This window comes from Pygocentrus nattereri, chromosome 18 (genome assembly GCF_015220715.1).
Source record: "Pygocentrus nattereri isolate fPygNat1 chromosome 18, fPygNat1.pri, whole genome shotgun sequence".
NCBI classification, from domain to species: domain Eukaryota; kingdom Metazoa; phylum Chordata; class Actinopteri; order Characiformes; family Serrasalmidae; genus Pygocentrus; species Pygocentrus nattereri.
Genome location: NC_051228.1, coordinates 13,763,822 through 13,789,528, shown reverse-complemented (window position 1 = coordinate 13,789,528; position 25,707 = coordinate 13,763,822). Strand labels below are relative to the sequence as shown.

At 38.5% G+C, this 25,707-nt stretch overlaps 1 protein-coding gene across 2 annotated transcripts in view; it reads right to left on the bottom strand.

The window, feature by feature from the left end:
* The window catches only part of vcanb (versican b), a 35,949-nt gene that overhangs the window by 5,044 nt on the left and 5,198 nt on the right, over nucleotides 1–25,707 (bottom strand). For both annotated transcript variants that reach the window (XM_017693782.2, XM_017693783.2), the window contains 7 exons: nucleotides 25,000–25,174; nucleotides 24,780–24,907; nucleotides 23,357–23,650; nucleotides 8,428–9,045; nucleotides 6,011–7,411; nucleotides 5,787–5,900; nucleotides 5,570–5,683 (listed from right to left, as the gene is read on the bottom strand). In XM_017693782.2, the coding sequence (XP_017549271.1) occupies nucleotides 5,570–5,683; nucleotides 5,787–5,900; nucleotides 6,011–7,411; nucleotides 8,428–9,045; nucleotides 23,357–23,650; nucleotides 24,780–24,907; nucleotides 25,000–25,174 (2,844 nt within the window). The remainder of the gene's footprint in view (nucleotides 1–5,569; nucleotides 5,684–5,786; nucleotides 5,901–6,010; nucleotides 7,412–8,427; nucleotides 9,046–23,356; nucleotides 23,651–24,779; nucleotides 24,908–24,999; nucleotides 25,175–25,707) is intronic.

Below are 25,707 nucleotides of genomic sequence, written 5' to 3'. Positions count from 1 at the left end.
AAACAGCTATTAAATACAAATTAAGTTTTCAGCATCAAGAAACAAAAACAGGAAAAGATCAATTTTAAGATAAAATTACACAGAAGCCTTAACCACCAAATATAAAAGTTTTCAATAATTAGGATGAGCACCTTTTGTCTTTATTACAGCTTCTATTCTCTTGGGACATTTTTGGCACATTTTTCCACATCTCCAAAGTTCACTTTGTTCACTAATGCTGAGGTCTGGGCTCTGGGGTGGCCATCTTATTGTTCTAAGATCACTGGCAGCTTCTTTGTTTGATTTATAGATTTTCTTCTTTTATTGACAGCTACACATCCTTTCAGATCAATAGCACTAAGTTGTTTTCATTTAGGAAGGATGGACAGAAACACCTGTGGGTTTTCTCCTATCTCTCAAAGATGATAGCTTTAAGTTGTATTGGTTATTAGGAGTCCCATTTTATCTTTTAATCATTTTTTTCACTTAATTTCCTTTGATGCAATTCATCATGCAAGTGGATTGACTTCCATCCTATTACTTTATGTCTCCTAAACAAAAAGAATAACTTGTACTTAATATGCAATTTGACTGGAACGTGAATAATTAAAGGGTGGTTTTCTGACTTGTTAGAGCTACATTAACTATTTACTTTGTAAAAAGTGGGTACAAAGGGATGGTGAGAGATGACAACTTTAAGTCCTGAAACTAATTAAGGACGCAATTTTTTCGTCATTTTTGTGTAAATTTAATTTCATGTATGTTTCTACTTTTGCAAGATTTTGTTCCGATGCCACCAAATAAAATGTATATATTTTTATTAGGAAATTAAATCACAGTAACAATAACATTCCAATTGACCCTGAGGACATTTTGGAACCACTGAAGAGCAACAAACAAATAATAACTAGTTAAATCATCATGGAATGGTTCATGTAGACCCTCAAACTGCAGCAAGCAAGCAAATTTTATTTAAACATGTAGAGAAAGAGCTGTTGATATTCAATTAAAAAAATTTTAAATGAGCTCAGACAGAAGCATTACACTCGGCTGGACTCAATTCACTTTAACTCGAGACTGAGACAAGACAGAGTCTAAATGAGATGAGACAAAGACTGTTAGTTTATGGTCTTGAGTACTACAATAGTATATGCTCAACATATATATTATATAATTTTAGATTACACAGTGTTTAGGTAGGTCAACTGGTGCACTCAAGTAAATTATCAGATTATTTTTACAGCAGAAAACCAACAAGTCTATCACAAGAAAAGCAGTGACCGAGTAGTGAGACATTTACAAGTGTATAGGTTGAAAAATGGTGGTTTGTGCAATAGGTAGAATTGTGAAAATGTGTGTGCTACTATAAGTGTCTCAGAGGGAAACAGAATAAAGTAAGATTTTTTCCAGCTGTTTTGCAATATAGGGGCAGGGTTGGGATATTTACTGAAAAATTAGTAGTTAGCTACTTTGAAAATACTTTCCCAAATTTTGTATCCACAATTTAGCTACATTTCCAGAAAACATAGTGGCTACTTTTTAGCTACTTTTTGAAAAATAGTGGCTACTTTTTAGCTACTTTCAAAGCGTGTCAGAACGTTTGTGAATCTCCACCTGACATATCAAACAAGCCCAACTGACAGTGTGAACAAGACACTGCATTTAATCAGGTGCCAGAAAGAAACACACAACTGAAAAACTGCAAATATACAAAAAGATCACCAAAAAGTGTAACCAACAATCAAACGTACCCAACCAAATGTGTGATATCCAACAAAAAATAAGAATAAATGCAAAGTCAATCATTCCAGGTTCTTCCTAACAAAATCAACACTGATGCGGTGGTGGTGTGTTAGTGTGTGTTGCGCTGGTCCGAGTGGATCAGACTCAGCAGTGCTGATTTAGGTTTTAAACACGTGAGTCACTGCTGGACTGAGAATCATCCACCAACCAAAAATATCCATCCAACAGTGTCCTGTGACCACTAATGAAGAACTAGAGGATGATTAGCTCATACTGTACAGCAAGAAATGTCTCGGGTTTTACATCTACAGGGTGAATTGACAACGCAGGTGTGTCAAACAGAGCGGATAATGTGTGGACAGTGTTTAAAAACTCCACTGCAAAGCAACAATGCTGTGTCTGCTAACACTCTTACCAGCACACCACCACATCTTAAATGCTAGAGTTAATGTAAAACAGCTAATTCACCAACCTTTAATGTTGAAGACTTAAGCACAGACTATTGGACATAGAACGCAGATAACAAAATGGCAAGGAGAAGGAAGACAAACATCGATCATTTGGTGATGAGTGGACTTATTTACATTTGTAATCATTCAGCTGGTTTGCTGATACGTCTAATCTGCAGCGAAACTGAAGTCAGCTTCTCATTCTCCTGTTTCTAGTTCCACCTTAAATGGCACAGCAGGACAGTCTGGTGCCCCATTTAAGGTGGAACGGTACAATTCGAACGAGAAAGCTGGAGGATGATAAGTGACTTCAGCCTCGCAAAAATTCAAATATTGAGAGACATTTTACAAGAAACTTGTGAGGACGTTTCCTGAGATGCAAGAAAAGCGGCTACAGCTGCTAAAGGTTAAAGCAGAGCAAAGTAAGTCTGTGTTTGTGTTTGTTATATTTTTAGCCTAAACTATCAGCACATACTGAGACATATAGCCAAGATGGTAAAACAGACATAAAATGTTGTGGCTGTTAGGGGTGGTCAGTACGTGGGGCAAGCTATCCACAGCTAGAAATTCTAAACTTACTATTTAGCTAAGGAGTACAGAGCCATTTAAGATTCAGCCTGGGTTTAATGCTACTTTTGACGACAACACAGAAATTTGAAGCACGTAAGCCATTCAAGTGGTATTCCATAGATGTTTCTATTGCTATTTTGCACTGAATCATATTGTAAGCACTTTAATTTAAGCTTGTGACATTAATGTCAGAGTTGTTTAGCATGTTTGCTATCTCTTAGCTTGTTAGCTAGCTAGAATAAAAAAATCTTGTACTTATTTTGTTTTTATAAATGTAAAACAAATAAAAACAGAATACAACGATTTGCAAATCCTTTTCAACCTATATTCAATTGAATACACTACAAAGACAAGATATTTAATTTTCAAACGGATAAACTTTGTTTTTTTCAAATATTCACTCATTTTGAATTTGACGCCTGCAACACATTCCAAAGAAGTTGGGACAGGGGCACGTTTACCACTGTGTTACATCACCTTTCCTTTTAAGAACAGTCAATAAGCATTTGGGAACTGAGGACACTAATAATTGAAGCTTTGTAGGTGGAATTCTTTCCCATTCTTGCATCATGTACAACTTCAGTTGCTCAATACTCCAGGCTCTCCGTTGTCATTGTAACGGAGAGCGATAAGGCGGATGCATGTGCGGAGGTAAGCGACTTTTATTGAGGGCAAATCCAGGGTCATAGTCTAGACAGTCCAGGTTCATATAGCCAACACGGACAGATTGGGGGACAGACATGACATAAACCGGAATAACCAGCAAACAGAGACCGAGACATCAAACAAACACTGGCAAAACACAAGGGGCAAACACAGGGCTTAAATACACGGAACAATGAGGGACAGGTGAACAAAATCAGGGGCGGAGTAACCAAACAGGGGGCAGGACTTAAACCAAAACAAAGGAGCACATGGACAGGACTGGGAGGGGCCAAACGTGACAGTGACATTTTGCACTTCATAATTCGCCACACATTTTCAATGGGAGACAGGTCTGGACTGTAGGCAGGCCAATCTAGTACCCACACTCTTTTACTAGGAAGCCACGCTGTTGTAACGCGTGCAGAATGTGGCTTGGCATTGTCTTGCTGAAATAAGCAGGGACGTCCCTGAAAAAGACATTGCTTGGATGGCAGCATATGTTGCTCCAAAACCTGTATGTACCTTTCAGCATTAATGGTGTCTTCACAGATGTGCAAGTTACCCATGTCATGGGCACTAACACACCCCCATACCATCAGAGATGCTGGCTTTTGAACTTTGCACTGATAACAATCCGGACAGTCCTTTTCCTCTTTGGCCGGAGGACACAACGTCCATGACTTCCAAAAACAATTTGAAATGTGGACTCGTCAGACCACAGGACACTTTTCCACTTTGCGTCAGTCCATCTCAGATGAGCTCGGGCCCAGAGAAGCCGGCAGCATTTCTGGTTGTTGTTGAGTTTAAACTTGCACTTGTAGATGGAGCCACAATCTGTGTTCACTGACAATGGTTTTCTGAAGTGTTCCTGAGCCCATTTGGTAATATCCATTACAGAATAATGTGGGTTTTTAATGCAGTGCCGCCTGAGGGATCGAAGGTCACGGGCATTCAATGTTGGTTTTCTGCCTTGCAGCGTACTTGCAGAGATTTCTCCAGATTCTTTGAATCTTTTGATGATATTATGGATTCTAGATGATGAAATCCCTAAATTCCTTGTAATTGGATGTTGACTAACGTTGTTCTTAAACTGTTGGACTATTTGCTCACGCAGTTGCTCACAAAGTGGTGAACCTCACCCCATCCTTGCTTGTGAATGACTGAGCCTTTCAGGGATGTTCCCTTTATACTCAATCATGACACTCACCTGTTTCCAATTAACCTGTTCACCTGTGGAATGTTCCAAACAGGTGTTTTTTGAGCATTCCTCAAATTTCCCAGTCTTTTGTTGCCCCTGTCCCAAATTCTTTGGAGCATGTTGCAGGCATCAAATTCAAAATGAGCAAATATTTGCAAAAAACAACAAAGTTTGTCCGTTTGAACACTAAATATCTTGTATCATCGTATTCTGTTTTTATTCACGTTTTACACAACGTCCCAACTTCATTGGAATTGGGGTTGTAGAATGAAAGCCATGATGGCTCACCCACCGTTAATGTTCCCATGTTTCATGTGATTTTAGCTTGCGAGTGCACTGTTTTGTCTGGTCCTGAGTATTTTGTGATAAGAATGTTCTCTATATTAAAACATGATTTTGTTACTACCTTTGTTTTTTGTTTTTTTAAAGAAAAAAGAAAATAAAAAAGATGTTTTGGAATCATGAAAGAAAATGTTTTGGAAAGTAAACTTATTGCCATGGTAAAAATAGATATGGCACCTACAGATTCAGCACCTTTAATCACTCTTTCAAGTATTCACATGATAACTTTACGAAGCCAGCACTTTATCCTAATTCAAACTGGGGAACAAATCTTGGACAAGAGTGAAATTGTGCAAAGCCAGAAAATGATCTCAGGGACCAGCTCTGAGCATGTGAAAAGCTGCTGACTGGGAGAGCCAAGATAGTACCCTCTCTGACAATGCATGATGAACCCCATGAATCACTGGCACCACACTGCATTCTCTGTACTATACCACACTCACACTGGAATTCCAGAATTGCCAGATGTGCTCTATTGCTATTCTTTCTGAAAGAAAGTCTTGGCTTGGACTAAGTTCTGCCTTCTTTCTGCTTAAGCACTTTCGCTATGCAGGCCAAAATCAGCAAAATGTCAGTCTTGCCTTCAGAGTATGCCTTCAGTTTTTGGACCACAACACTGAATCTCATGACATGGAGGACGTACCTTGTTCACAGAGAGCGCCCGAGTAGCTGGGTAGACAAACACAAGTGAAAGAATTAAGTCCATCAATACAGGTGGCCCCATTACGACAAGGATTGGACTGACATTCATCAATATCTGTAGAAAGTAAATATTATGACAACTAATGATGATTTTCATTTAAAATCTTTTGGTATTCTCATAAGATACTGACAAAAACAAGAGTTTAAAAGTACCATACCATTTTCACAGTGATCCCCAGTAAATCCAGGCACACAAAGACAGATGTTGCTTTTACCATTAAAGAAACATGTTCCTCCATTGGCACAAATATTTACTGCACACAATGTAAAATCTAAAGGAGAAAAAAGTATCAGATTACTTTGTGCATCTCTAATTACTTGGTAAAATTCAATACCACATTATTAAACTAGCAAATTATTAGGAAACATTGTAATACTGTACCTGGCAAATCCACTGTGTGCTCCACCACTGTGGTTACATTATGAGCCCCTGCATGTGGCTCTACTTTAGTTACCTCTTTCTTGTGTGGAGGGACAGCAAATATTGATAGACTCCCTGTATCATCAAGGTCCTCCTCAAATGGCATGGCAGTAGTTGCTTGAACTGGTGAGGTGAGGGATTCCTCTGTGGTAAAATGGTGAGTTACAACTTTGACATGTTTCTGCGCATGTTCAGGAGTGGAGATTAGAACTTGCTCAGTGGAGAATTTAGAAAAACTGGCTGTTAGAACAGTCACCTCAGACGTGTAATCTTCAGAGACAGGGGTTGTAGGTGGACTTTGTGTGATAAGTTTGGACACGGTTTCACTTCGGGTGTGTCCTTCAAATTGCTTGCGTATTGCAGCATCTGTAAAAGTATTTTCACTGGCTGCGATTTGATGAATGAAATGCAATTGGGCAGTTGTTTCTCTTGAAAATGTTTCAGTCGGTTGCTCACTGTGGTTTTCATATTCAGTGATGGAAAAAACTATGCTTTTGACCATCTCTGATTCTGGCACTGACAGAGGGATCTCAGTTCCTTTAACATCATCCACCTCTGTTTTAGTATCAGATTCAACCCATCCTGGCATCGCATTCTCCTTAGAGATGGAAAACATTTTTCCTTCTGTGTTGGGAGAAATCATTGTAACAGTCTGGCTCAGAGGTGTAGAATCAATAGGTTTGGACGAGACAGTGGAGAGAAGGGATGAAAGAGTAAAAGCAGGTGGTGGGCTTGGTTTTGAGCCTTTAAGTGAATACTGATATTGTGCTGACCCATCCTCAGCTGATGATGTAGATCCTTCATAGTCATCTGGGTATGACTGCCTCTCTCTATGAAAAGTGCTGTGACTTGTAGTGATAGCGTATTCCATAAATGGTGTTTTGGTGGGGAATTTGAACTCAGGGATTTCTGATTCATCTGTAACCACCTCCTCTTGACTGTAAGAAGCTGTTTTTGGCAGGGCATTATATGCAGAATCTACTGGGGAAGGCAACTCATCATCTTTGGGGTGTCCCTCATCAAAAGTAGATGTTTTGCTGATTGAATCATAAACTGATGTTTCATCTAATAATATTTTTGAGGTTAGAATTTGAGGGATCTCTGAAGTTGTGACTGTGTCATGCAAATTGCTTTCTGGAGAACTGAGTTCAGTTACTACTGCCGAAGAGGTAATTACTTCTATCTCTTCCAGCTTCTCCTCACTTACTATTGGGCTTGCTGTCTCAAACTGATCTCCTCTTGCTTCCAGAGTTTCCTCAGTCTCTGCTTTCAAATTTAGTTCATGCTTCCCATTGATGAAAGTCAGAACTGGATTGGAGTCAAGGGGAATTCCTTCTCCAATTATCCCTGCAATATGATCAGCTTTATATAAAAGAAGAGGGAAAAAATATTATTCCAAATCGCTCAAACTTTTTACTTAATATCTACTACCTAGTGTCTAATCCATAGAATCCTCAGTCAAACAGTCAAAGAATTAAAAATTCTGGTTCTCAAATTATTCCTTTTTCCGTGAATCTACCTACTGCCTTATAATTTGTTGAAATCTTTTAAAATTTTTATTACTTTAGCAAAATTTGAAAAGTATCAATTATATGTACCTACAACTTTCCTTTAATGTACACACAAATTTGCACAGTATTTGCATGTGAACAGCATTACAGGTATTGGAATGTAAATAGTGAAGTGACTGCACTGATGATTGTTAATGTATTTTATGGGAAGTACAGAATACTGTTCATAAATAACTGATGCACCAAAAGATATAAGCAAATCTGGCATGTTCTTTATGAGCAGAGATCTTTTAGATGTTCTGATATTTTAAATCAATATTTGATGAGATATTTATCCTATGTCAGAAGAGCAGAATATTTAGGCAACACTTGGCTACTTTGCACTTTACTCATTTTCTGGCATTTCTACCACTAAAGAAATGAATGTTTCATTTCTCCATCATGCTAATCCAGGTAAATGTAATCCCAATTTCTACATTTTCTAAATGTTTATATATTGGCATCAGCAAATATCTAACTGCAAATTGCTGGACATTGGCATCAGCCCACAATTACCATAGCAGAAAACTATCAGTCAATTTTGTATTCTGGAGACGTTATGATTAAAAATTATTATTTGTCTTTCTTGATTCATGTGAGTTTTGTCACATGTAATATTTGTTGCTAAATGTACAGAGAGCATTTAATACTTAGAAAACCCCAAAAAGTCATAAACTACCTGAAATCATTAAATGAGTCACTGAACCTAACTGTTCTTTAAAGCTCTTGTAGTTTCTAAGAGCTGCAGAGGCACATTCTGTACTTTTTAGGGAAATTTCATACCTGTTAAACTACAAGCGATGGTAACATGCTATAAAATTGGCTTACCTGACACATTATTATTCATATCAATTACAATGACATTAATAGGAGGTGCAGAGGCAGATCTATTTCCCTCGGTGCCAGAAAGTGGACTTTCAAACACTGGTTGGGTGCTGAAGTCTTCAGTGTTTGCAGTCTTGCCCTCCTCTTCTCTTATCCTGATGGCACTCTCTGCAGTTACCAGTGTTTCTTCTGTCATGCTTATTGTGGTTTCATCAGCTAGAGCTTTTATTGCTATCGTTTTAGTTGAGCCCTCCTTGGGTTTTTTATACACTACAGCTAGCTTGTTTGTGTCTTGCTTAGAGATAGAGGGCTCTTGGACCACAGTCATTTGTTGTGTAACACGTTCTGATATGTCTGTTTCTCCTCTGATGCCAGCTTCTGTAGAACTGATATCTGCAGTGATGTCTAGCTGAGGAGAAATGCTCTTCATGGTGGGAAGAGGGTGCAGTTGTGTGAGATGAGGCACTCTTCGATCAGGCACTGCATGTACTTGGTTAATACTCTGGCTGAAATTATCCACATCGTAGTCTATGAATTGAGTTGTGGAAGCCATACTAGCAATGGCGACTGTGGGCAATGAGGTTTGGAGAATCTCTGTGGGGTCAATTGTGGGATCTTGTCCTGTGGAAACAGGGAGTTGAGGCAAGATATTTCAGTTATGAGATAATGAACAGGTTAGATTCAAGTTCCTTCTGAGCGAACACTGTTCAGAACCTGGCTTTTAGAGATGCACACAACTGAGAAAAATTGGCTGACAGGAAGACACAAAAGGACAATGCAGCAAAATAGGTGGAATCATGTATGTAATTTCAAAGACTAGAAATTCTTTGTTTATCCTAAAAAGATTCTAGTTACACATTAGCTTCTTCTTCTTCTTCGCCTTTGTTTTTTTCTGATTTTTCCAATTTTCAAATCCATTTCTACCCACTATATAGGACATCCCCAGTCAAGCGATACCATCGGCGCTAGAAGGGCAAAGGCTAGCACAGGCTTCCTCCTGAAAAGCCAGCAATTTCATCTGTTCAGGGCCATTCTATCTATCTATCTATCTATCTATCTATCTATCTATCTATCTATCTATCTATCTATCTATCTATCTATCTATCTATCTATCTATCTATCTATTCCTCTGCAGCCTGTGGTTTATAGCTCTATATTTATCTAACTATAACTCTCTACATATCTATAGCTCACTATCTATTCTTCAACTCTCCATCTATCTTTTATCCCTTACTCTTGTTTATCTTTTGTAAACTATATGTAGAGTGATTGTGTAGTGTGAGCAATCAAACTACTCATAGCTGGTAGTGGTAGTGCATACTAACCACAGTCAGTATGCACTACAAGGCAAAACGTTTTTGGACATCTTATATCATGACCACATACCACAATAAGTAAACACTCTGTAACAAAAAGTATTTATCTTTTATGATTATTATACACCACAGGCAGTATACACACTGTAGCCAAAAGTCTTTGGAAACTACTCATATCATGACCATACACCACAGCCAGTAAACACCCTGTAGCCAAATGTTTTTGGACACTGCTCTTACATCATGATCATAAACCACACACCAGTCTTTAGACAGCTTGTGGCCAAACGTTTTTGGGCACTGCTCTTATATCATGATCATTCACCACAGTCGGTATTGCCACTGTAGTTAAGTTTTTGAACATCTAACTAAAATGTCTTTCAAGTCTTTACATTTTTCTTTTTTATTTCACTTTTTTTTATATTTTCTTCTTTGCTTTGCAAGCACTGGTATTTCCTTCATAACAGTGAAGATTTTAATTCATTTCTAAGACCTACTAAATGATAATGTGTGTGTTTATAGAGGCAGCAACCACTTTTCGTCTTGTTGTTTAGTTATGGATTGCAGTGGCATGGTCATAGACTAATATAAGCGCATTTAAACAGAGCTAAAATGCTGTATATGTGGGGCAGCCCTGTTTACTGCTGCTGCAGCTGCTCACATCAAGTAGTTTCTGCCAACATGCCACTGATTTCTTTAATATTTATGCTTTAAAATGGAAGCAGATCTTGCACATACAGTGTGAATTTCATAGGCTTTATTTATATTTAGTTAGCTATGACACCTAGAAGCCATTGCCAATAGTGACTATTATCCAAAACTTTTATGTGGCTAACATAAAACAGCTTTCTGCATAACATTTATCAGTAATTTTTGGACTCATGTCTTTAAAAACCTAATGCTTCAAGCAATAAAACCATCAATAATGTAATTTCTCCTACACCAGCTTGTTACAAACAGCTAACATTAGCTGGCAAGTTATGTCAGACATGGCATGGCTTTCCCTTAACACAAACAACTAGTTATGTCAGAAAATGGAGATCAAAATGTCACAGCATAAACTCAATGCTAAGATACAAGCTGAGAGTCATGTTTTTTTCAAACAGTGAAAGGTAGATGTTATCCAAAGTACTGGTGCTGTCACGCATCCCTATGGCTCTAACACCTCCATGGACATCTGGGACATCATGTGACTCCCGACCTTCCACCCTGCTGCAATCATTGTTGAGCCTCTAATCAGTTTCACCTGTTTCTTAGTCAGTTTAGTCTGTTTGCCTAGTCAGAGTTGGTATAAAGCTTGGGCTTTTAGTTTAGTTCTTTGAGAAGCATCTTTCAGCTACTGAGCATTTACTTTGGTGATTGTTATTTCTGGATCTACTTTTCTATGATTTTTGGACTTTGTCCATTTTGCCTTTGCCCCTTGGACTCTTTTTGCCTGGTTATGTTTGTTTGTGCTTTATCTTTTTTGGATTTGACCTATGCCTGTTGTTTGACTATGAAGATCATGATTCAACTAGGCTATTTCTTTTTTTCATTTACAAGCATTTGAATCATTCTGCCACATTAGGGGCATTAGGGACATTAGGGGCAGTCATGGGCTGGAGGTTAGGGAACCAGCCCTGTGACCGGAAAATTGCCGGTTCGATCCCCTCGGCTGACAGTCCATGGCTGAAGTGCCCTTGAGCAATGCACTTAACCCACAATTGCTCCCGGGCACCCACATGCATCCCGTGTGCATGCATGTGGGTGTTTCACTGCACGGATGGGTTAAATGCAGAGGTCTAATTCCACAGAGTGCACAGTTGGCAAAACGGTTCTGAATTCTAAAAAAAGAAAAAATCTAAATATTACAGGTGCAAAAGTTAAAGTAATAAAAGTTTTGTTTTCATTTTAAAACAGAAATATTACAGAAATCACTGGCATGTTGTACAGAGAAGTGGACTGCTTGAATATGAGCAGCTGCAGCAGCAGTAAACAAGGCTACACCACATATACAGCATTTTACGTTAAATCAGTGTTTGAGTATTATGTTAGGTTAAAATAACTCTTAAATTATCTCTTTGGCACTAGTTATATGGTGCAGAAGTTTCACCCTGCTAATGCTTAAACTAGGAGTAAGTGGGACTCTGTGAAAAGGTTGCAATCTAATTGCATGCATAGCTGACAGCACTTTCGGCCAATAAGAATAAATTTGGCAGGCCAACTTTATTGCATACATCAGCCTTTGACATGCCTACTACTCCATCCTGCAGAGACCTATAGAGACAGAGCACATCATAACATCAGAGGGAAAACCACGGCCCTTATGGGGGTAAACATTCTGCGGAGTTTAAAAGGGAGGGCATGGGAGATTGTGTGACACCATGTCTTGAAACATAAAATGTCAACACCAGGCTATTTGAATGTCTTTCTGTCTAAAGAAAGGGCCAGATATATTGAAAAAATCAGATCTAATAGGATTCCCTCAGTGTCCCTTTTCTATCCCAAAATCAGAGTAGAAAAATAATAGAGCAAAATGCTCAATTATAGCTGAACCATTACCCATGCTGTAGAGCGAGCTAATATTGCTATAATCTAGATAGTTAAATGTATCTGGGGAATTGGATATGAAATTTGCGAACAACAAATTGAGAATTAATTAACTGTTTGGCCTACATGACACAAATTGTCTTCTTCACAAATAAATGTGGATGTCATCTATCAGGACCCCAGTCCCTGTGGCTAGAAAGCCCTCCTGTCCGTTGATAGTTTTAAACCTACTATGACATTTTTGGCTCCACATTGTGGCTTGGAATCTCGTCCACCACTCAACAGCTTTTTGGTATATTGCAGTTTCAGTTTAAAATGAATAAAAAAGAAGAGCGCAATGCAAATCCATTGAAAGTTTTCCACTATGGCATGGGGATGGCCTAAACACACTCTGACTCTGTATTGGTTTGAATGTGGCATCCGGCCCTGCCCTCAATCAGTATCCACTATCAAGCAATCTGTATCTGCTCCCAAAATACCAATTGGTCCATCTCTAACTTAAAATGTGTATGCAAGAATACTGTTGAAAGCAGACATTATTTGCTTTTCAGTTTTTCAGGTATAAGGAAGATATAAAAAGCAAATACAATAATAATAAGAATAATAATATGAAGAAGCTGTTACATAATTTGAACCTGAGAGTTCTACAGAGACTCCTGAAAAGTCAGAAAAGTGAAACAGAAAGTCGAAAAGGATAACCAAAAACAAAAAAGGAGATGCTATTGAAAATTAATAATGTACAGCGGTCAAAGAAGCTGAATAAGAGTTTTAGTACTGCAGAACAAGGTCCCACATAGGCCAATAACAATAATTTTAGAGAGGAAATGACATTTTTAGTGAGATGGAGTACCAACTAAACATATTGGCATAAAAACTAAAAAGCTGAATTTCAAATAAATATTAAGCTTCAAGAAGGGGCCCATAGACTTCTAGAACAAGTTCTTTTACGAGGACATGAAGTGAATCCTTCTACCCCCTACCCCCTGATGTAACATATGTATTAATTCTATGTACTAATAGTAAAGCCTGCACCTTGTGATCTAAGCAGGCATGACAGTTCATAATAAGTAATGAGTTTGTACAGGTACTGAGGGGCAAGGCCATATAGAGCTGTATGTGTCAGTAGAAAGATTCTGCACTGAATGCAGAATTTAACTGGCAACTGGTTGATAAAACTAGAATGATATGGTCAAACGTTCTAGTTTATGGTAAGGAATCTGGATGCAGCACTCTGGACTAACCTAATGCTTGATAAGGCTTTTGCTGGAATATCTAGACTTTACAGTAATCCAACCTTGAAGTAAAAAAACATGAACTCGCTCTTCTGCATCTAGTAGAGACAGTGCATTTCTTAATTTAGCAATATTGTGAAGATGAAGAAAAGCTATTCTAGTAATATTGTTAATATATATATATTAAAGCACAGATCAGGATCGATTGTGACACCAAAGTTTTTTTTTTACAGATGTACCTGATGCAAGTGAAACATTATTAAGATTAAGCATTAATTTAGATTTTGGACCAAGAAAAAGCACCTCTGTTTTGTCTGAGTTGAGTTGGAAGTCACTCAACATGCAGTCTTTTATGTCTTATACACATAATCAGTCAGATGCTGCACTACAACCAACTTGTAGGAATTGGATCTAATATGCAAGTAGATGTTTTTGAGGAGGAAATCATTTTAAGTAGCTAGGTTTGCTGAAGTAATGTAAAGGATTCAGACCTCTCTGCAGTAGTAACACAGTACTCAAGATCTTGGTTGGCTTTGTAGGGCAGTAATTGTACCCTTCTATAGTTTATAAGGCTATCCAGGTGCACTGGAATACATCAATCATAATATTGTAATAATATTATTATTGTCCAACTGGTGTTCCGAAAATCAAGTGGGCTTTATAGATAATTGGTTGCGTTTTGAGGGCAAGTCTGGTCATATAGGTAGGGATGGCGTCCACCCAACGCGGGAGGGTGCTGCCTTACTTTCCTGCAGCATAGCTCATAGTCTCTTAGTTAGTCGGCAAAGTAGTGTAAACAGCTGCTGACAGTCTAGAGCCAGGACGAGGCCACAAACAGACAGGCTAAACCGACCGTCTGTGATCCACCTTGAGGCATCACCCAAGATCAACTTCATTGAGACTGTGTCTTTGCCCTGAATTAAAACTAAATTTAATCATAGAAAAACTCAATCAGCCTGTTTAAACAACCTAATCAATATATATACATATTCAGGTGATAGCACTAACACCCTAGATCTAAAATTTGGACTACTCAATATAAGATCACTAAACTCTAAAGCAGTCATCGTAAATGAAATTATAAGTGATCATAAATTCGACATTTTCTTTCTCACTGAAACATGGGTGAGACCAGATGAATATTCAGCTTTAAATGAAGCCACCCCTTTAGGCTATAATTATGCACATAGTTCAAGATTATCAGGCAAGGGAGGTGGAGTATGTGTGATCTACCAAAATACTCTAGATATTAGTCAGAAACAATGTGACACTTTTACTTCCTTTGAAGTCCTTTCCATTCATGTTACAAACCCGGTCACAAAAAATAATGCATTTTCATTATTTAACATTTACAGATCACCAGGGCCCTACTCTGAATTTTTTAAATAATTTAGTGATTTTGCTGCAAAATCAAAAACATGGCTGTGTGTAATGATAAAGTAATAATTGTAGATTTTAATATTCACTTTGAGAAGGTAGATGACCCACTAAAAAATTCATTTACTTCAATTCTAGACTCTGTTGGTTTTACCCAAAATGTAACAGGGCTATGTGCAGGACGACTACTGTCGTCATACGTAAGAGATTTAGTTTTGACACTAGGTCTTAACATAGACAAGCTTAATATCCTATCATAAACCTCAGCAATCTCCGACCATTACCTAATTTCATATGAGCTACGACTTAGCCATAATATATATACATCCCCTCATTATTCTACAAAGCACTCTATAAAACCATTTACTGCCCGACAATTTATAGACAATCTGCCAAAACTATCAACGCCAGTCTTCACTACATCAGACCCAATGGAACTAGATTTACTAACCGATTATTTAGAAAATACCTTCTGATCCACTTTAGAAAATGTGGCGCCACTTAAAATAAAAAGAATAAGGCAGAAAAAGCTCGCCCCATGGTACAACAATAAAACTTGTACCTTAAAACAAACAGTTTGGAAACTAGAGCAGAAATGGCGACAAACCAAGTTGGAAGTGTTCCACTCTGTCTGGAAGGACAGCCTTATAGAGTATAGAAATGCTCTCACTAAAGCTCACTCAGCATATCTGGCCTCGCTGATCGAGAACAATAAATATAATCCTAGTTCTGTTTAGTGTGATTTCCCGAATCACAAAAATTCAGGCAGGTACTGAACCAGAAATCCCAGCAACTCTGACCAGTGAAGTTTTTATGGACATCTTTAATAATAAAATTGAAAATATTAGACAACAAATTCAACCCACAGTATTAAATCCAACTTGGCTATCATCTGACTTGGCTGATATAGAACAAAACACAGTTGTAGAAAAAAGGCTGGAAACTTTTTACCCACTCCCACAGCTAGAGGTAGAGAAGATTATCTCCTCTGCAAATTGCACAACGTGCATACTCGATGCAATTCCCTCAAAATTACTCAAAGAAGTACTGCCAGTCATTATAAACCCTCTTTTAACTATAGTAAACTCATCCCTTAGTCTGGGCCATGTTCCCAAAGCTTTTAAACTAACAGTTATCAAACCTCTGATCAAGAAACCAAATCTTGATGTTAGCATATTGTCTAATTACAGGCCTATTTCTAACTTACCATTTATATCTAAGATCTTAGAAAAAGCTGTGGCCCAACAAATTAGTTCCTATCTACATAAGAACCATATATACGAAAAATTCCAATCTGGATTCAGGCCACACCACAGCACTGAGACAGCTCTAGTTAAGATAACTAATGATCTTCTTCTTGCCTCTGATGAAGGCTACGTATCCCTGTTAGTGCTTCTTGACCTCAGCGCAGCTTTTGATATAATAGACCACAATATTCTCCTAGAAAGGTTAGAAAACATGGTTGGAATCACAGGGACAGCCCTATCATGGTTCCAGTCTTACCTAACAGAACATTATCAGTTTGTCAGTGTAAACAATTTATCTTCCAATTATTCAAAAGTAAGACTTGGAGTTCCGCAAGGCTCTATTTTAGGACCTTTATTTTTTACTCTATACATGTTACCGTTAGGCACAGTTATAAGTAAGCATGACATTAACTTTCATTGTTATGCAGACGATATGCAACTTTACATATCAGCCAAGCCTGATGACAAATGCAGATTAAAGAAAATGGAGGACTGTGTAAAAGACATGAAATGCTGGATGTTATGGAACTTCTTCCTACTAAACATTAACAAAACAGAGGCTCTCCTTCTGGGTCCAAAATTGGCAAGAAATAAACTACCTGATTTAATTTTAAATCTCACTGACTTTCCAGTTACACCTGGCTTAGCAGCAAAAAATCTTGGCGTCATAATTGATTCAGATTTATCATTCGATCAACACATAGGCAGCATCACTAGAACAGCTTTTCTACATCTTCGCAACATTGCCAAGATAAAAAATGCCCTATCCCTGCGAGATGCAGAAATACTAGTACATGCCTTTATTACTTCTAGGCTAGACTACTGTAACGCACTACTGTCAGGATGTACGAGCAGGAATCTAAGCAAACTTCAGCTAGTCCAAAACGCCGCAGCCAGGGTCCTCACTAAAACTAGAAAATTTGATCATATCAGTCCAGTGCTATCATCACTTCATTGGCTGCCTGTTAAATTCCGTATTGATTATAAAATTCTCTTATTGACATATAAAACCCTGCATGGGCTTGCTCCTGAGTACCTGCAAGACCTTATTTCCCATTACGTGCCATCATGACTACTCAGATCACAGAGTGCTGGCTTATTAATAGTTCCTGGAATTCATAAGGGTGCAGCTGGGGGAAGAGCTTTTTCTTATAAAACCCCTAAACTCTGGAATGATCTTCCAGAAAATGTTCAGGACAATCTTTAAGACTAGGCTGAAAACTCACTTGTTCAGTTTAGCTTTTGGTAGGTAATGTTCCCCCTTAGATAAAGGCAGCAGATCCAGGGACACAGGGAATTATAGTAAACTGAGACGCTGGTGCTGTCGTCCCGCTACTCGCACGCGGTCACTCAGGTTTGTGGACGGTGGAGCGGAGAGATGCCAAACTATTTCAGAGTGCTGCCGTGTCTGTGTGTCCTTCTGGTTCTCTCCTTTTAGTTAAGCTGTCATAGTCAGATCTGCCAGAGTCATTAGCCACACTCTGGAAATGTTCACATTCCCTGTTTTACATACAACAGACAGAATAAAACTAATTCCCTTCCCCTGTCTTTTTTTCCGAGTATACAACCCCCCACATGTCCGGCCGGACAGTGATGGACGACTGACTGTCGAGCCCTCCTGCTACCCTCTTCAGACCAGCTGCCCACCTTGAACCAATCTGCCCACCCTACACTGATGTTTTCATAGACTCCTAGCTGTTATTACTACTAATACTACTGCTATTAATATTAGTAGTATAATCATTTGTAGGTAGTTTGACCAGAGGAGGATGGGTCCATCCCCCCACCCAGGTGAGCCTGGTACCTCCCAAAGTTTCTTCCTCAGTTGTGAGGGAGTTTTTCCTTGCCACTGTCGCCCCTGGCTTGCTCATCTGGGGGGTTTTTTACACTTCTTGTTAAAACATCCGTTGTAAAAAGCAAATAACATAAATACAAATAAATTTGATTTGATTTGATAATAATAATATCTAATTCAGTATGTTCAGACAGAGAGCTGACAACAGTTAATAGATCTGGGAGGTTTTTGATAAAGCTACTTGCAATGGAGCATGTTATAATACGCTTAACATGATAGCATGGTGATAAACATATATTATGGTTAAAGTCAATTTTATATGAGATTAGGCAATGATCTCAGACTGCTGTGCTCTAGGGAAGAATGGCTAAATGGTCAATGTTTACACCAAAGGTCAAAATTAAGCCAAGAGTGAGGTTGCAATAATGAGTGGGCCCTATTATATTTTGAATGAAACCAAAAGGGTTTAAGAGAGATGTAAACACCTTACTTAGTGAGAGCATTATTAAATATGACAGAAAGTTTTCTGGAGGAACTTAATTTCACTTCACTGTGTACTTGTACATAGACGGAATGACAGTAAAAGCCTCTTGACTTGACTTAACTCATTGCAATGTTTGGTTGCAGTTGTTACTGCCAAGGGTAACACAACCATAATTGCCGTTTGGGAGGACAATTACTTTTTCACTTGGATGATACAGGTTTTAAATAAATCTCCCTCCTAAATAAAGTCCATTTAACCTCTACTTTAGTGGTCAGGACCCCCATGGACTCTCACAGAGCAGGTACTATTTGGGCGGTGGATCATTCTTAGCACTGCAGTAACACTGACATGATGGTGGTGTGTTAGTGCATTGTGCTGGTACATATGGATCAAACACAGCAGTGCTACTGGAGTTTTTAAACACTGTGTCCAATCACTGTCCAATCTATCAGACCCACCTGCATTGTTGGCCCACTCTGTAGATGTAAAACTAGTAGTAAAGATGTACAGATGTACAGATGTAAAGCACTTAGTACCATTATCAGTAAACATGGCATCAATTTCCAGTGCCACAGCTATGACACACAGTTATATCAACAAACCGGATCATAAACTTCAACTTAGTAAGATTGCAGACTGTATAAAAGACAAAAAAGCCTGGATGTCAAATAATGTTCTCCTAATTAACTCAGATAAACTATGTCTATGTCTTGGTCCTGTTAGAAACAAAGTATTTAATTTAACGCTTAAACTTAATAGTTTCTCAGTTCCACCATGTACATCTTGGTGTCACAAATCTTGGTGTCACAATAGAGCTCAATCTGTCCTTCGATACACATATAACAAATATTACTAGAATAGCTTTCTTGCATCGCTGCAATATTGCTAAATTAAGAAATGTAGTCTCTACAGGATGCAGAAAAGCTACTTCATGCATTTATTACCTCAAGGCTGAATTACTGCAATGCGCTGCTATCTGAATGTCCCTCAAAAAGCCTTAACAAGCTTCAGTTAGTACAGAATGCTGCAACCAGTCCTCACAAGAACCAGAAAGTTTGACCATATCAGCCCAGTTTTATCTTAACTTACACGGGTTGCCAATAAAATATCGCATTGATTACAAATTTCTTTTACTGACATATAAAGCTCTAAACAGTCTCGCCCCTTCTCATACAAAGCCCCACAATTTTGGAATAATCTTCCAGTCAGTGTTCGGGACTGAGATACAGCCTCAGTCTTTAAGTCTAAGCTTAAAACGTACTTGTTTAGTCAAGCCTTTGGTATTTTTTTTTTTGTTAGAGAAAAAGTGCAGATCTGGGGGTTCATGGACATGAAGTATTATGATAAACTGGGATTGTCAGTGCTGTTGTCCCCCTGCTCTCATGCATTCACTCAAGTTTGCTAATGGTGGAGTGGAGGGGCGCTGACATCTCAGGGAGCATTCATGTCTCTGTTACCTTTCTGGCTCTTCTTCTTAGTTGGGCTGTAATTACTAAACCTACCAAACTCTCTGCTGCACTTTGATAACACTGTAAGTTGTGATCAGTTGCTCTTTACAGAACTCACTTCTGTATGTTTTCTTTTTCTCTGCCCGCAGTTGAACAACTGCCCGTCCTGTGCAGTCTAATGCATTTGCCTCTTCTGCCTTAATCAGGTGCCCTCTGCTCACCAGCCTTCTGGACTGGTTTGACCACCATGGAGCTTCTCGATGTACATTGCTGTGCAAACCTCAACTGCATGAACTGGCCTTTGAAATGGTGCTGATGCTGCTATTTAATCATAAACATTGCTTCACCAGTTTTTCCCCGTTTTTGTATTTTAATATTTTAAACTAATGCTGTTTGTTATTTGGTGTTGACCAGAGGAGAATGGGTTCCCCTTCTGAGTCTTTTAGGGAACTCTCCCCTTAAAAACACATGCACCTACCCCACAAAGACATGGCAGAAATTTTGGGATGGCATATCTCTCATTCTGTGGAAGATGCTGGCCACCTCAGCCACACTTTTACAACGACAGCTGGTTTTGAGATGGTCAAAACATTCAGTCATTCAGTCAGAGCTAATGATTAGTGTAGTTGACTAGATAGAGTAAACTATGGCTTCTTAGAATGACTACTCATAAATTACACATCAATTCAGCTTTAAATGCTCAATAATTGGGTCTTATTAGTTTCCTAGTGAACTGCTAACAGGTGTAGTGTATTCCAACACTTCTAACAGTAGTCACCAACTTTCTCCAGAGTCAATCGCTACAGACCTCCAAACTTCATGTGGCCTTCAGATAAGCTCAAGAACAGTGCGTAGAGAGCTTCATAGAATGGGTTTCTATGGCTGTGCAGCTGCATCCAAGCCTTACATCACTAAGCGTAATGCAAAGCGTGGAATGCAGTGGTGTAAAGCTCCGCCACTGGACTCTAGAGCAGTGGAGACATGTTCTCTGGAGTGCTGAATCACGCTTCTCCATCTGGCAATCTGATGGATGAGGCTAGGTTTGGCGGTTGCCAGGAGACTGGTACTTGTTTGACTGCATTGTGCCAAGTGTAAAGTTTGGTTGAGGGGGATTATGGTGTGGGGTTGTTTTTCAGGAGTTGGGCTCGAACCCTTAGTTCCAGTGAAAGGAACTCTTTATGCTTCAGCAGACCAAGAGATTTTGGACAATTTCATGCTCCCAACTTTGTGGAAACAGTCTGGGGACTTCATATTAAACCCTATGGATAAAGAATGGGATGTCACTCAAGTCCATATGTGTGTGAAGGCAGACAAGCAAATACAATATATATATAGTGTGTGTGTGTGTGTGTGTGTGTGTGTGTGTGTGTGTGTGTGTGTGTGTGTGTGTGTGAGACAATATATATATATATATATATATATATATATATATATATATATATATATATATATATATATAGGTATAATATACATATGACTAAAACTTATGTTCTCTCTTTCTCATTAAGGGTCACTCTCACTCTCTCTCTCTCTCTTTTTCTCTCTGGTGTGAGAGCCAGCTGTTAGACATTAGGGACATGTCCTCATTTCTCAGCAGCTATCTATGATGTAAAACATGAGGCTCTTTTTCCCCTAGTAAAACTGAACTGATCTACCAACAGTGTAGGAGGGCTTCCCCCCTCCTCAGTTCTTGTGTGTATACTGCTCTAGGGCTTTGAGCTCTATCTAAACATACCCACCATGGCTTTGTTTGTTTTACAGCATGCCGTGGCAGATGGGCATTTTAAAAAGGACATTGAAAGTTCCTCTCAGAGGTTTTCAGAAACAAGCTACAGCTCACTTACACCTCTGAAAGTGGTTAGTGAAAAGATATCAGATATACAGTACAATACAGTGCAATCTGTAAATAACTGGACTGTGACAGTTTTTGCTGCTTTGGCTTAGCACTCCAGGACACCAGAGGAGCTCAGGTTGGGTGACTAGTTTTGAAGCATTTATGAGGACATGAGCAGTGTTCTTAATGAGGGTAACTTGGGGGAAGAAGCACCCAGGGTAAGATGTGATCCCACCCATCCACCCAGTCCTGACCTTTGGGGTCAAAGACAAGGGGCATAATGACCACAAAAAAATGATTTTCATTCTTTTACAAAGTTACTCATTAGAGTTTCACTGGATGCCTTGCATTACATTCTTGTTATAGACATAACTATTTAATACATGAACAAAAGTGACATTTCAAGTGTTTTTTAGTCTTATTTGTATGTTACAGATTATTAAAGAGTTATTAAAACATAAATTGATAGAGGCCTTAATTTAATTTTAAAGTGACATTTTAGTGTTATATTTTAAATAATAACTTTTTTTAAATGCAATAACTAGAAAACATGCTATAAAAACTATACATTTTATACTGAAGGTAGGGGAGGCTATTAATTAAGGCAAGGCAGACAGTGAGTAGAAAACCAGCAACAGGGGGTGGCAAATAGAATTAAGGTGTCACTGGTACTCATGGCTGAATAATTGTTTTGAGGAGAGGGAGATTTAATGCTGTTTTAAGTGAAAAGTTAGAACTCGACCATAGACAGAGTCTGAACAGAGGAAATATAAGAACGTGCTGAAATAAAAAATTTCCCCAGAGAGCATATCGGTTCCTGTTTCCACCCAGCAGAGAGGGAAAGAGTTCACAAAGAGTCCAGCATCAAGCTGAGCCTTGAGTCACAGCTGTTATAATGTAACACACCTCTCCAGTGCGAAATTCAGCAAATCACTATTTCTGCAATCTTAGTAAAATTTGTATATCACAAATCTTTCAATGATCTTCAATAACCTAAAGACAATGCCATCCACAAGTGGTATTTGGTCAACATTTTTGTTTTGTTTTGGCTCTATAACCTAACAGTGGCAGTCAAGTACAGAATATCAGCTTTAATGTCTATGTAGGTTGAACCACATGTCCCCTGGTGAAGCTCTGCCAGACCTATACTGGAGCCAGTTTATGCAGTCAGCTGTTGCATCATCAATACAGACAAGTAAGCCAGTTTTGCTGCAAACATACATGTTCATGGCACAATGTGTCACAAATGAGGTGGTCTGCTTTGTATCATAGATTATTTTTTTCTCTCCACACTTTCTTTCCATCACACTTCACTCTGGCCTAAGCTGTCCTTAAGCCTTTGTCCCAGAACTCTTCAAATTATGTATGAATATGTTTAGTAAGCATTTAACCTGATCTGTCTGTTCCTTATCAGCATGCGTGTTTGTTTGTCTTTATGGTAGTCTTTGACAAGTTTGTGCCTATCTTTGAAAGTGTTCTTAAACTGTTTATAAGTTGAAAAGATGTTTTCTTCATGTCAGTGTGGACGCACATACCCTCAAAGCTGGTTTGCACTTTAACCTGATAGTCATTGTTTCATTTCAAATTTAAAACAACAAAAATTGTCACAATACAAATACTTCTGAATCAACATGTTAAATTAGCTATGTCAAACAATGATAAAAGTGCACCTTTAAAACAGAAGGCTCCAAGTTTCTGGGTGGGCAACGGATACTCGGTTTGGTTGATGAAACGATACATAGTCCGGACCCCCAGCAAGCCTCTGCCACACTGCATCCTAGGAACTGAGATGGGATAGCGTGCACTGCCATCTGAAAGCCAGCCAAAGTCACAGCGATCCAGGCCCTCCCTCCAAGCTGCATGTAGCTGTCCAGGAGAGGCCAGAACTGCTCCGAATTTCTCACATTCCTTTTTAGCTTCCTGAAGAGTGAACTTAGTGCTGATAGGAGGATAAAACACTTCACCTGAAGATTACATACACACAAATACATACAAAAAATTAATTGTATACAAGCTTTGATTTATTACAAACCCCTGACTCTCAATTTGCACTAATTGGACACTTTACAACATCCACATACCTTATAGACCCTCTAAAAAGTTAGCAAAATGTAAAACTGAAGATTGTGAGTCAGTTCTTGTTGTGTAAATTTGCTAAGCCACCATCTACCATATTCACAATTGTTCAGTTTCTTATTGTCCCATATTATTTAGGTGGCAGACCATTCTCAACACAGCATTACATGGCAGTCAGAGTCACTGCTGCACTCAGAGTCAGATCACCTAAAAACAAAATAAGAGAGGTTTTGGGATCAAGAACAAATGACTGAAAGAAGGGCTAGAGGGTGGCTAACATTAATTGTGCATTGCAACAAATGAGTTACTGTCCCTAACTATAAGAGCTCCTAATAAACTGGCTGGTTCAGTATTACATACAATGTTTTTATAAAAAATAAGGCACACGGCCAAAAATATCTATGCCCCTGTTCTGATATATTTTATGTAGATATTTAAAATGTTATATAAGCTATTTGCTGGACCCGTATTGGTCCCTGACCCCTAAGTCTTCTTGTACACCCTTGAACTATATGTAGAACTACTTGTTTCAGTATACTCAAAACTGTAAAGCTGTCTACGTCTGGTTAATGCATCATCCCTCTAGGATATTAAACAGACTGTGGGAACTTCTACCATCTGCTTTTTCAAGTATGCACTTTTTTGCAGAATCTGAGGTGAATCAAAAGACATCAATAAGATTGTTTGTTGAGTACAGGACTAAGTACGAAGCAGTAAATAAGAGCAAAATACCCATCAATTGCCAGGTTTCTGTATTAGCTTACTTTGACAAACAATAACATTGCAGCAGAAACAATGAAAAGGGAGACATATTTCAACTGCCTTTAAATAATACTGAGATAGAATGACACAAGACATATTACCCTCATTCTTCAAACAAAGCTGGAGCCTTTTTTTCAATGGTTATTGTTCAAGGTTTATTAGGTACTTCAGATGTTAAACTACATCCATTTCATTTGCACTGTGCATCATAATTGATGTTTATCATACCTACTCAATTTCAAGAATATAGCATACCTTTAAGTTTGTCCACATAGCAGTACACATCATAGGTTTCTGTGGGATCTCTGCGTCCATATGTTCTAATGCCTGGTTTCCCTATCTTATCACCATGGCAACCTTCCCTGGGCCTTGTAATTGGATATCTGTGAACAAGTTCCAATGTATTTCATTTTAAAATGTTAATAATCATATTGGCTAAATGGAAACAGCCAATAAATCTGAACAGAATTCACACCTGACTGTTTGGTCAGCCAGCCATCCAGCATCACATTGTTCAAAGCCATCTTCATAGGCTGCAGTCAGCTGCTCTACCGTGGCAATGGTTGCCCCTGCATCTTTGCAGGCTTGTTTGGCTCTTTCAAAATTGAAATTGTATCGACTGGTGCTAGCTCGATAATGAAACACAACACCTGTAAAAGTGCAAGATACTTATCATTATCAAGTTTTCAACAGCATATATACAGTTGTATGCAACAGTTTAGTACCCTGGCCAACTTATGTTTTGTTGATTTTCAGAGTGAAAAGATCATATCTGTAGCACATTTTTTAAAAGATTTTTTTTCTGCAAATGTTAATGTTAAAAACAGAAAAAACAAATTAATTGTAGCATGTGCCAAAGTTTACTCTAAGTCAGTACTTGGCAGATACCACAGCTTGCACATGCTTTTTGTAGCCAGCTAGAAGTCTTTTACTTCTTGCTTTAGGTGTCAAAGTTTACTCTACTAAGTCAGTACTTGGCAGATACTACAGCTTGCACATGCTTTTTGTAGCCCGCTAGAAGTCTTTTAGTTTTGTTTTAGGAATTTTAACCCACTCACCCTTGCAGAACACTTCTAGTTCTGCAACATTCTTAGACCTTATTGAATGTGCAGTATGTTAAAGAGCTACCCACAGATTTTATATTATGTTAAAGTTATGGCACTTTGGGGTATTTTGTCTCATT